At 36.6% G+C, this 11,649-nt stretch overlaps 2 protein-coding genes across 2 annotated transcripts; both read right to left on the bottom strand.

The window, feature by feature from the left end:
• Nucleotides 1-3,414: 3,414 nt before the first annotated feature.
• Nucleotides 3,415-4,518, bottom strand: LOC130748063 (vascular-related unknown protein 1-like). Its single transcript, XM_057601151.1, has 3 exons — nucleotides 4,121-4,518; nucleotides 3,888-3,956; nucleotides 3,415-3,802 (listed from the first exon to the last, which is right to left on the bottom strand). Exons 1-3 carry the CDS (start codon nucleotides 4,472-4,474, stop codon nucleotides 3,662-3,664), a joined length of 564 nt encoding a protein of 187 aa, XP_057457134.1. The 5' UTR covers nucleotides 4,475-4,518; the 3' UTR covers nucleotides 3,415-3,661.
• A 2,278-nt stretch (nucleotides 4,519-6,796) lies between these two features.
• Nucleotides 6,797-9,796, bottom strand: LOC130749032 (RING-box protein 1a). Its single transcript, XM_057602307.1, has 5 exons — nucleotides 9,610-9,796; nucleotides 9,473-9,523; nucleotides 9,322-9,381; nucleotides 7,153-7,224; nucleotides 6,797-7,057 (listed from the first exon to the last, which is right to left on the bottom strand). The coding sequence occupies exons 1-5, from the start codon at nucleotides 9,740-9,742 to the stop codon at nucleotides 7,020-7,022; spliced, it is 354 nt and encodes a 117-aa protein (XP_057458290.1). The 5' UTR covers nucleotides 9,743-9,796; the 3' UTR covers nucleotides 6,797-7,019.
• Nucleotides 9,797-11,649: the final 1,853 nt, after the last annotated feature.

The following is an 11,649-nucleotide window of genomic DNA, read 5'->3' as shown; positions in this document are numbered from 1 at the left end:
GCTCTCCCTTGGCTTTGTCAATTCCACTGCAGATTCATCTCTATTCATATACCAAAAACCGGGCGTTACACTGTACTTATTAGTATATGTTGATGATATAATTGTCACTGGGAGTTCCTCTGCAGAGTTGTCCAAAATCATTGCCACACTTGCTGCTCGTTTTTCATTGAAAGACCTTGGATGTCTCAGCTATTTCTTAGGTGTCGAAGTCATTCCTTCCGCTACAGGTATGTTTCTTTCACAAAGGAAATATATCACTGATCTGCTCCATAAATCAGGCATGGCAGATACGAAACCAGCATCCACTCCCTTGTCTGCGAGTGTTCCATTACTCAAGGATTCAGGTGATCTCCTGCCTTCCCCAACTGAGTACCGAGCACTGGTTGGAAGTCTTCAATACTTGAGCCTTACACGCCCAGACATCGCCTTCAGCACCAACAAACTTGCACAATTCATGCAGAACCCAAGAACGGCGCATTGGTCTGCCCTCAAAAGAGTGCTCAGATATTTGGCGGGCTCTTGTGACAAAGGAGTCTTCATCTCAGCGACTGCCCCGCTGACCTTTCGTGCCTACTCGGATGCGGATTGGGCGGGTGACAAGGATGATTATGTTTCAACCACTGGTTACTTGTTGTACCTCGGCAGCACTCCCATCTCTTGGAGCTCTCGAAAGCAACGTTCAGTTGCTCAATCATCAACAGAGGCAGAATATAAAGCCTTGGATGACACCGCTAGTGAGCTCCTATGGGTCCTTTCCTTGTTCACAGAACTTGGTCACACACCAACCGCCAATCCGGTGATATATTGTGACAATCTCGGTGCCACAAATCTAAGTGCTAATCCTGTCTTCCATTCTCGGATGAAACATATAGCCTTAGCATATCACTTTGTCCGAGAAAATGTTCAACATGGCAAGTTTCGAGTGTCCTTTGTGTCTACTGATGATTAGCTTGCTGATGTTCTAACCAAGCCTCTACTTCGCCCTCGGTTCGAGTCCTTACTGTCCAAGTTGCATCTCTCTTCCAGATTATACAACTTGCGGGAGGATATCAATAATAATAATTAGGTTCTCATTATCTTAATTATTCAGATTTTGTAAATCTGTTGTTGACCCATTCTTTAGTCAAAAGTCTATTGACTTATTCTTAGGCAAAAGATAAGCGCATGACTAGAGGAGAATCAATAGGAATTTGATAGCTTGATTCACTCCCAATCTTGTCTGCTATCTTGTATATTTAAACTGACAGCAACAAATAACAATGATCAAGTTTTCCAATTACAATTTATTTCTCTATAAAAATACATAGATTTTTTTTTAATTTTTAAAGTCATATGGTGATACTGCCAAAAGATTCAGAAAATAAAAAACAATTGCTTGGTCGCCTACTAAATTTTGCAGATAAATGTGCATTTTTAATTATTAAAAATAGACGTGTCAAAGTGTAGTTCCCATATTATTTTGGTTGTATTGTTGAATTCATCATATAGTATTATGGGTATAGATATTCTCAAATTATATGAGAAGATATGTTTAAGTAGTTTCAAAAGAATTAGGCAAAAATTATTTGACGTATAATAAATTGTAAAATAAAAAGACAATGAAATGTTGAAAAATCATATCTCAAATATGAAGAGGATCATGCGACTCCTCAATCAATGAGCTTCACGGAAAATAAAATATGTTGCCCATGAGTAATGATAAGTAAACACCAGCGTAAAATTGAGACAGCTATTTTTATAGGGCCACTGCCACAAAGTAGAATGTTTAAAAAAGTATAAAATATAATTGGGATAATTTGAAACCATCACAAATTGTGTTTAAACCGGCACAATTGTGTTATATTTTTTTAAATTTTTGTTAATTTATTGTGGTTTCTTGACGGTAAAAACCACCACAACAATTAGTGTCGATTTGGTGGATAAGTAAAAGCTTAATTTTCTGATGTATCTCTTCAAATTAGGTTTCCTCATACACATGCTTATGCCACATTGCCATCTCAGCATCTTCCGCTTACACCAGCACATTATTGGTTAATTTGATGTTATGGTTTAACATTTATATTTGATAATTGTATTTTAATATTTAATTCAAGAATGTTGAAGTTGTATGAGAGGTAAATAATTTCTTATTTCCAGTGTCAAATATCCATGGAAGTTGCTTAACCAGCTGAATGACATTGATTCCCTTTGGAAAGAAATAGTGTGGTTGGTGTCTATTATAGTTTTAGGGAAAACCGCATTGATACTCTTTGGGAGCAAATAGAGTGTGTTGGTGTGTAGTATGATTTAAGGGAGAACAATGTTTTTGTAGATTCTCTGGCTAAGCAGGGGTGTAATGTGGGGCCGGGGGGGGGGGGTACTCTGGGCTTATATTGAAAGTTGAAACTATCTAGAGGCTTGAATAGTGGCCAGGTTTTGTGCTATTTTGCTAGTTTTAGCACATTAATAAATTCATTTTCTACGGTTCAAAAAAGGATTAATGTGTATCGTACATGAGTCACACAATTTTTTAAGGCAAATTTAACTAAACTCTCCTGAAGCTAATTTATCTCTGACCTCTCATATATTTTGGAAATGCACAGACCCTCTCCTTCATTCATAATACATCATTTAGAATAATAAATTGATTCTAAGTGTTATAATTTATAAATCTGATGAGAGGAAAGTTGAAAAAATAAAAAACTTTAGGGAGGTCAGTGCAATATTTTTAATAAAATAAATGTAATTAGTGTCCACTTATTGCAGGTTACTGCAATTTTCTCTTTTTCTTTTATTTTAATAAAAAAAGAACTTATGGCTTTCATTTAGTTCCCATTCCCCCTACTATTAAAGCATAAGAAAAACCGAATTTATTCCCAGGCTGAATTTATACAGTCATATTTCACACTCTCATAAATAAAGCTCATTTTCTCCTTATGCTATGTCATAGTTTAATTAAAGATGTACTAATTTTACAAGGATAGTTCAAATGTGTGAAAACATGATGTCAAATAGAATTTTGCTTCCCTCACACATCATCATTGATGGCCAAACTTAGTATGTTTGATTTTCAGTTGTGCAATATAAACATACATTTATCTTAATTTATGAGAAGAGTTTCGTTCAATTTTCATATTAAAATGTGCTCTATAAATGTCAACATTGCACCAAGTATCCAAACATAGATATGACTATATTTCTTTAGCCCTTTAGTAGAATGAAATGAGCTTATCGCTCCCATTTGCATTAGTTTATTAATTTCAAATTTATACTAATCTCCATTTCAACAAAAAAAATTATACTAATCTCATCCACATGTTTTCTGAACATTATCTAATCTGCGTATCTCCTTTCTTAATTTTATTTTTTCTTGTGCTTATTGAGCGAATAATCTTCTTGGAAAATGACTATAAACTATAGAATTTCATGAACAAATTAATAAACGCAAATTCTGCATTCAAGTTATATGAGCATGTGAACAGTTATGTATAATACAGATTATCAGTCACTGATCATCATGCTATGTACATAGAAGAACACAGAGAGGGAGCCAAGGAACAAAGTATTTATCCATGTTTGGGATTACTTCTATAATTGATTCTACTTTCATAATCAATTTCGGGAGAAGCTTATGTAAGTAGCTTCTGGGTGCCATAAGAAATTGATCCAAACATGTCATTAGTCACCCATAATGATTAACCAACACGGACATAGGAACTAGACAAAGCCCTCTTTTCTTCAAATTTGTGCACTCAATCTTCTTTCCATTAAAATTCAGGTCACAATCATTTGTCTTCAACTTTGGATGATGCTCTGAATCAACCTGCATATTCATCATCATCATAATTCATAAACCATAACCTAGTGCCCTTATTTGATGACAAACATTAGTTATAAAGCAGGGTTACCCTATAATCATCAAGTTGATAATCATCAATCTTCCTGGAAATCATTTCCATTGGATTCAAGTCTCTTACCTGCAGATAAATTACAATTGAAAATGAGAAAGATATTAGAATTTGGGTTTGACATGACTCTACCAATATAAACACTTACATATCTCTAATCAATATGAGACTTCTTTACAAAAGATACATGTGAATGGTGAAAGAGGAAAGATGAAAAACTAGATCATACATGCCTTGGGACTACTGACAGGGGAGCTAGCAGTGTCCTCCAAAGGGTCATCCTCTGATATCTGTTTGGTTCTTGTTTTCTTGAAACATAGTTTCTTGAAGTGGTTTGATGAGTCCCTTCCCTTATTATCTGGAGAGTAGGAGGAAGCAACACGATTCTGATTCTGGTGTGAGAATTTCCATGCAGCACAAGAAGCAGCATCTGAGACCAAAGAGGAGCCACCCAAGCTGGAATAGTCACTGCCTTCAGATAAATCTTCAAAATAAGAAGTCCATCCACTTTCCTCAGGGTAACTTGGGTTTTCTCTTGTGTTGGCAGATACTGTTTTCTGCAAAGAAAATTTCAAAGAATGCTCCATGAGAAGAGAAGCAGCATAACAGGTGTGTTTTGTCAAAGGGTGAGAGACCTTTTTAAAGGGAATTTTATAAGGAAAATGATTTGGTGACACCAAGCACCGGCTCTGAGACTAATTTTTCACCTAATAGTGAGCTATGTGCATGTTTGATTTTCAGTTTAAAATAATATTTGATACCTCGTATATCGGGATTATGATTTACAATGCACATTCGCTCAACGGAATACACTTCTTCGATTAGCAAATACACTTTTTGAATTGGGCAATGTACTTCAAATTAACCTAATGGAAATCCAAATAGAACCGAATGGCAGATCAATGAGTTTTTTTCATTGATGAAAGTTTGAAATCAAACCTCCACCATTTAATTAAAAGACAGAAGTGATAAACCACTACAGCAATTAATTGATTATAGTGCTTTAATATTTAAGAATGATTGCTGTTTTTAGAACCAAAAGATTGTGTTCAAAGAATTGAGAAAAAGGGTACCCATAATGTTTGTTAGAATCTTGTAGTGGGCCAGCAGCACAATTTGGGAGTTAAATTAACTGTTGAAGGAGCAAGCCAGCAACAGAAAGAAAACCAATGAGAGAGAAAGGGAGACAAGTTAGAGAACGTGCAGGGACCAAGATAGGGGTTGACCTTTGTGGCTTAGAAGAGATTTTGGTTTCAGAATTGGAGGCCATTTTCCTTATCAAAATTCAACTTTCAGCAAGTAACATTTAATGAGAATGACTAAAACAAGTATGAAAATTGGATTTCTTCAGCAGAGATGACACTCTGCCTGCATAGCTGCAGGTGTGGCCATGAGACAAATTGAAGCGGATGAAGCCTCTGCCTTGTTAGGTCAAAATGTACGCCTAACTTGGCATTCATGATGTTAATTTCATAGGTTAGATTGACACTTATAGCATTTGTGGGTGACTTTTGAGTAAAAAACTCTTAATACTAAAAGGGGCTGACAGGGGCCACGACCCCAAGAATTTTAATTTTTTTTTACAACTATATGGTCTGCCATTAATGATTATATTAAAAAATGATACATCTATTATTTAGGAATTAAAATAATGTTTAACTCATATTTTATCATATGAGAATTGGCTGAATCCAATATTTTATAGTCTTTCCCCTCAATTAACTGCAAGTACTTATACAAATGGCATGTTAGCAGTTAGAAATTGTGGTAGCATGTGCTTGAACTTGTAATTACAACCTTAATTAATGTGTGAAGAGCCGGTTCCTCACCAAGGCCCTTGTTATCCAATGGATTAATAAGAATCTAATTCATCTAAAGTGAGTAGGCCCATGTAGAATGTAAAATAAGTTTTTAAAATTGTTGATTGATAAAAAGTTTTTTTTTTTTGTTAAAAATTGAGTTTGTGTTCATGTACCTATACATACATAATAAACTACAATATTTTTGAAATCTAACAGTTATAATGACTTAATTTATTTTCTAAGGTGATTTCATCTATTTATAGGAGACAAATCCAACTACAAGTCTAGTGAAATGATAATACGTGGTACCACTCATTTGACTCCTCCATGTGCTTTCCATTGCTGTTCAACTTTTGGAACCTTCTGGTAGTTAAAATCCTATTTCCATTTGTTGTAATCCACTTCCTATTTTTCAACACTAAAACTTCCAAATACAGCAAAGAACTGCATGCCCGGTGGTTTAATAAACCCCAACCATTCTTTTAAAACAAAACATCCACCGCCGATGTATTGCCACGTTAATTATACCCCAACCATTTATTTGTTGGTTAGGTAGTTGACCAGTCGAGGAAGCAAGTAGATATTGTTCAGAAAAGCTGACGAGTTTAGACAGGGGGTAGAGGTAATACCTTACCTTCATCAAATACAAATTAGCAGCTCCCAGAACAAGATTCAATTGAAATGATAGTACAAAACAAAAAGTCAAATGATAAATCCTTAACTTGTCAGTTTCATTTTTCCTTTTCGCACAATGAAACATGTTGCCTTACCCATTCTGGTTTATTTATACATTTTATAGAATGTAGAGCAACATAGAATGTAATCTATAACTTCTATAAGTGGTCCAAAATTGTTGGAAGTCAAATAGTAAGCAATAAATAGTATGGATATTTTATACCCCCCTTGTCATTTTGTATTGCCTTTTAGATTCATACTATTTCCTGCATGAGACATTAAGCTAGAATCTAAACCTTTTGGTGATAATTCAAATAACCAGCATGGGATGTAGTCTATTGATGGTTTTGTTAGTTGGTGTCAACATTTGAACAATCCATATTGACTTTGTGTATTGATTTTACTCATCAGCTGACCCCAAAGAAAAAAATATGCAAAGTAATGTGCTGATTCTAAAATACTGTAATTTCAACAACTATTCATTTTTAATTCCTTACACAGAACGCTAATTAGCAGTAACTCAATAATAACTTAAAAGAGAGTTAAGCTCAAGTAGACAAAACAAAAAGACAATGCAGACAGCAGTAAATGTTTCAACAGAAATATAGAAGAAGTCCAAATGTCCGAGTAGGCGCAGCTCAACCGCATCAAAGTTCTAGTGACCGTATTTCTGGAACTCCCACTCACTGTTATCTGTACCAGCAGAGAAACATCAAGCAAGTGAGAACACTAATTAATCACTGGGTCCAAACATAAAATGAAAGGTGAAAGAAATTTAGTCAACATACCTAGAGGACACACTTGACGGGTCTTGAGCCAACGGCTTATGCAATGAAAATGAAAAGCATGGTTACAAACACCTGTATAAGACATCAGCCAGAGTAAGTAACACTTTGAGTAATTATGCTCTTGCTAAGCCAAAAGGTAACAACTTGAGAGTGCATAAGTAGAGAAATTAACTATAAACTTTTCTTTAAAAACGTGACTATGAAATAAGTTCAAGATGGATTTTTATCTTGACGCTATATTCCCTGTAACAGGGGAGATACGGCTGTATACAATACTTAAATATGATAATAAGAATCAAACATAGAACTAATATCAAATAAAATATATCCAGTGCCTTCTCTACTCTATCACTTCAGCCTATGTAGAAAGGTTGCCATCATAATAGCTTGTGTGGCACAGATGAATATCTGTTTTGTGTTGTAGTGGATAATTTCGAGGAGAGTAAGATTGAAAATGAAAATATCAATATGCCTTGGTGGTGGTAATAGCTTACGATGGGATTTGAACAAGTATTGGGTTTTTTTTCCGACTAACAGTAGTTAGACTAGTTACTACCTAGGTTTTTTCCAACAAGTATTGGTTTGTCCCCAATTCTCAAATTCTAGACAAATGTGGTGATACCGAATAAGGTCAGGAAACAGAAAGAAAGGTAGGTTCTTGTATTTTAAACAGTTCCCACATCAAAGTATGAGATTCTAGTGTGGGGTTTACAAGGTTTTGGGCTCTATAGCTACAATGCCTAGATTTTGTGACATGGTTGATGGTTCTCCCAAGGTTCTTATCAATTGGTATATGAGTCTTCCATCACGTCTCTGCATATCAAAGCATGAACCAAAGATTATTGCATATTTGGCTTTTTTCTTAAATTTTCGTAAAAGTATGTTGATTATTGAACTTTCAGTTGCATTCTTATGCGACAGGGACATCTAATTGTTCACTTAACACTGATTGTTCACTGTAAATACATGAAAAGTTATCTTTATCCTCTAATAATAAATAGTTTTAACTCGGGATTTGAGAGGGTGATGTTTCACCAGAGAAGTTCTCTACTCATATTCTACTGAATTTTACTTGTGAAGAAGACTGCTTTGCATGGATTTAGTGTGTAAACTATAAATTTTTAACAGGGGGGAATATTCATTATACAATAAGGATACCTAATTAAAAAACCTTAAAAACCACATGAACCTGAGGTGGTGGCTGCATCATAAAAATTAGGCTTCCAGGGTAAAAGAAAACACTTAAAAAGCTTCAGAAGCTGATTTTGTTTCAGTTCGAAGAGCTGAACAGTAAATAGAAGCGTAATACGAAATATTAAAATAAGACAAAAAGAAAGAAACATGGAAAGAATAACTCAGGAAGGAATGCCAACACAGCCAAAGAGCGAATTATACATTTGTCTCACTGAAGGGTTACAGACAGTCACACACACAGCACAGGGCAAACATCACCACAGAGGGTTCAGAATAGGGTGGATCAATCAAACATGTTTCGCCTTAGGGTGTGCTTGTGAGTTGAGTTTTGGAGGAGAGGGAAGGGAAAGGGGAGGCTAATGAGAAGCCATCCCCTTGTTTGGGAGATTTAAAAAGGAAGCAAAGGGTTTAAGGAACTTTTGAAAACCCTCCAAAACCTCTCCAAACCCTCGTTGAGTTGTTCTATGGAGTTCCATCAAATTGGGGTGTTTAGAGAAAATTTGGAACTTGCAAACATGGGAAGCACTTAACCCCCTTCCCCCTCACTTGCCCTCCCCTTCTCTTCCTCTCAAAACATTCCTCTTCCATACAAACAACTTTCAGACAATCATCTTAACCCAAATACCCCTCTTTTTACATCTTAATTATCCTAAAACTTGTATTAACAACAGTGTTATCAAATAGCAGCTATAGCGCATAGCGGGTTTTTGGCTAATCGCAATGCCGCTATTGCCCACTATAGAGCACTATTCCTGCTATTCGCCAGTAAATAGCGAACTTTTGGCTCACCGCGATGGTCCGCGATCGCGATTTGACAACACTAATTAACAACATTCTTCAAACATGGATGACTGCCAGAACACACTAATTCATACAAAAATTCATCATCTAATAAAAAAAACCACGAAACAATAATTCGATTCAAGTTTAATGGAGTGATTTATAAACAGAGATATAATAGGGTTTTGAGCATACCCCAAGCAACAGTGCATTCCTCGCTAGTAGCGCTAGCCTGGTTAGCCTGGCACTCAATACCTAAAACAATGGTTAAATTCAAAAGGGATCAGGTTATTCTCTCCAAACAATCATGATTCACAAAAAAAAGGGGTTGAAATCAAACGCTTACAGAGATCCATGATATGGTTCCGGCAAATAGCACAGTTATCAACAACAATATCTACAATCAAACAAACGAAAACAGTAAATATCATCGACAGAGAATCGGAGAAGCAAAACGAAATTAGGGTTCAGAGAGAGAGAGACCCCAAGCCCAGAGAGCAACGGCGTTCCACTTCTTGATTTCGAAGCGCTTGGGCTTCTTGGAGGAAGGGCCGGCGCTGCTGGAGGGTTCGCCGGCGGGAACCATTGGAACGTCGGAATCCAGAGTCGCTGCCATGTCTCTCTCTCAAGAATTCTACTACCTCGTTCTGTGATTGTTTCTACTGTTCGATGAGTTAGGCTTTAATAGTTGGAGAATGATTAGTGTCGACACGCTGGTGACACCCTAACACATGATAGTTTTTTAAAATTTTCACCCTTTAATTAATTGTCAAAAAACAAATTTATAAGAAATCGTGTAATAAGATTCACTAATGTATAGTTAAAAAAAGATTATGCAATCTTCTATATTTACTTTTATATTAAAAGTATTCGGTAGCGTTAATTAGAATTATTTAACCTACCAAAAAAAATTAGAATTATTTACTCATGATAAAAAAAAATTGGCGGCAAAATCAATGATTCATTGAAATAAGAAGGATAAAATATTCGATCGAGAATACGAGAGTTGAAACAAATATGGCCATTATCAATTCAAACCTCATCTAACAAGGACTTTGAGAATTTGGTTAAACTATGAGCTACTTTATTGGCATTCCTATAAACATGATCGACTAAAAGAAATGGGGTGAACTCAGGAATCATACTTCTTGATATCTTGAATCAGCATTTCCAAATAAGAATAATGAGAACTATGGCCATTCAAAGCACACACCACAATCTCTACATCAGACTCCACGCACAACCGTCGATATCCATGCTCCACCGCCAGCAGCAAGGCCCTCTTCACTCCCATTGCTTCTGCAAAATTAACACCCAGTTCATAGTTGCAATGCAAAGAGGCAACAAGGCGCCCCTCCCCCTCTGAATCACACAGCACAATCTCATTCTTCCACCTTCCATTCACCTTTGCTGCATCCACATTCAATTTGACCCATCCATCCTGCAGCGGTTTCCATCGTCTGTCTGGAGGGGGATGAGAGCCACAATGTTACCGTCTCAATCATGATAATTCGGGAGCTCCACCAACGCCGGTGCATCACACGTCTTAAAATTTTGATATTGCAAAGGTTTCATAAATGCAATAGAAAAGAGTAATAATATTTTTAGAATTTAGTATGATGCACGTATAAATGGACACCAAAATTTCTCTAAAAAAATCTTATAATTGAGATGAAGTAATAATTGGGCAGGCCAAAATGGGCTCAGGGTTGTGAGTGTGCTCAGCTTAACCCACTTAAAAGGTGGGTTGAGTTGGAAAAATACAGGTTTACATTTAGGTGAATATTTTTTTCTTCGTTCAATAAATTAATGGCCTCAACAAATGAATTTTTTTTCCTTACATTTTTCTAATTTCTAGTACTTTTACAAGGTTTACAATGTTAGAGGCTCCCATGAATGATAATATCTTTAACAACTATATATACAAAATTTAAACTTAATTTGGTCTCCCCAAACAAGGCTTTAATAGATTTTTGGCTTAATTTCACTTTGGGCCCCTGGTCTTTTAAAAATGAGCGATCGGGGCCCCCCGTGTTTTAACGTAGCGGTCAGGCACCCCAACGTTTCAAAAACGTGCGTTCCAAGCCCTTCCGTTAAGTGTCGTTAGTTTGACCAAACGGAGCCAGATCGGGGCTTTTCTTTTTCATTTTAACATTATCTTTTTCACCCAAAAATCCCCCCCCCCAATTCACAGACACGCTTCCCCCCACTTTTTACCCTAATTTCACCCTTATTTAGCAAGAGAAAGAGAAGAGGATAAGAGGGCGAGTCGCCGGAAATCGCCTCCGGCGGCAGCGCACGGCGGTTCATGGTGGAGGTCGTCGGAATCGGAAATTTCTTTGTGGGTTTTGTTGCGGACGAGGAGAGGAGCACAGCGGTGGTGTTGGTTTGTCGAGATCGTGAGCGGTTCGCTGTAGATCGGACTTTGAAGGCGGCGGTCCTAGGGTTTCATGGTGGTGATGGCTTCCACGTGGTGGCCATGGTGGCTGCTCTTTAGGTTTGCGCGAGGATGATGAGGAGGTG

The sequence above is a fragment of the Lotus japonicus genome, chromosome 3 (assembly GCF_012489685.1).
Source record: "Lotus japonicus ecotype B-129 chromosome 3, LjGifu_v1.2".
NCBI lineage: Eukaryota > Viridiplantae > Streptophyta > Magnoliopsida > Fabales > Fabaceae > Lotus > Lotus japonicus.
Note: the sequence above shows the minus strand (reverse complement) of the source record. Positions and strands in the feature narration are given on the sequence as shown.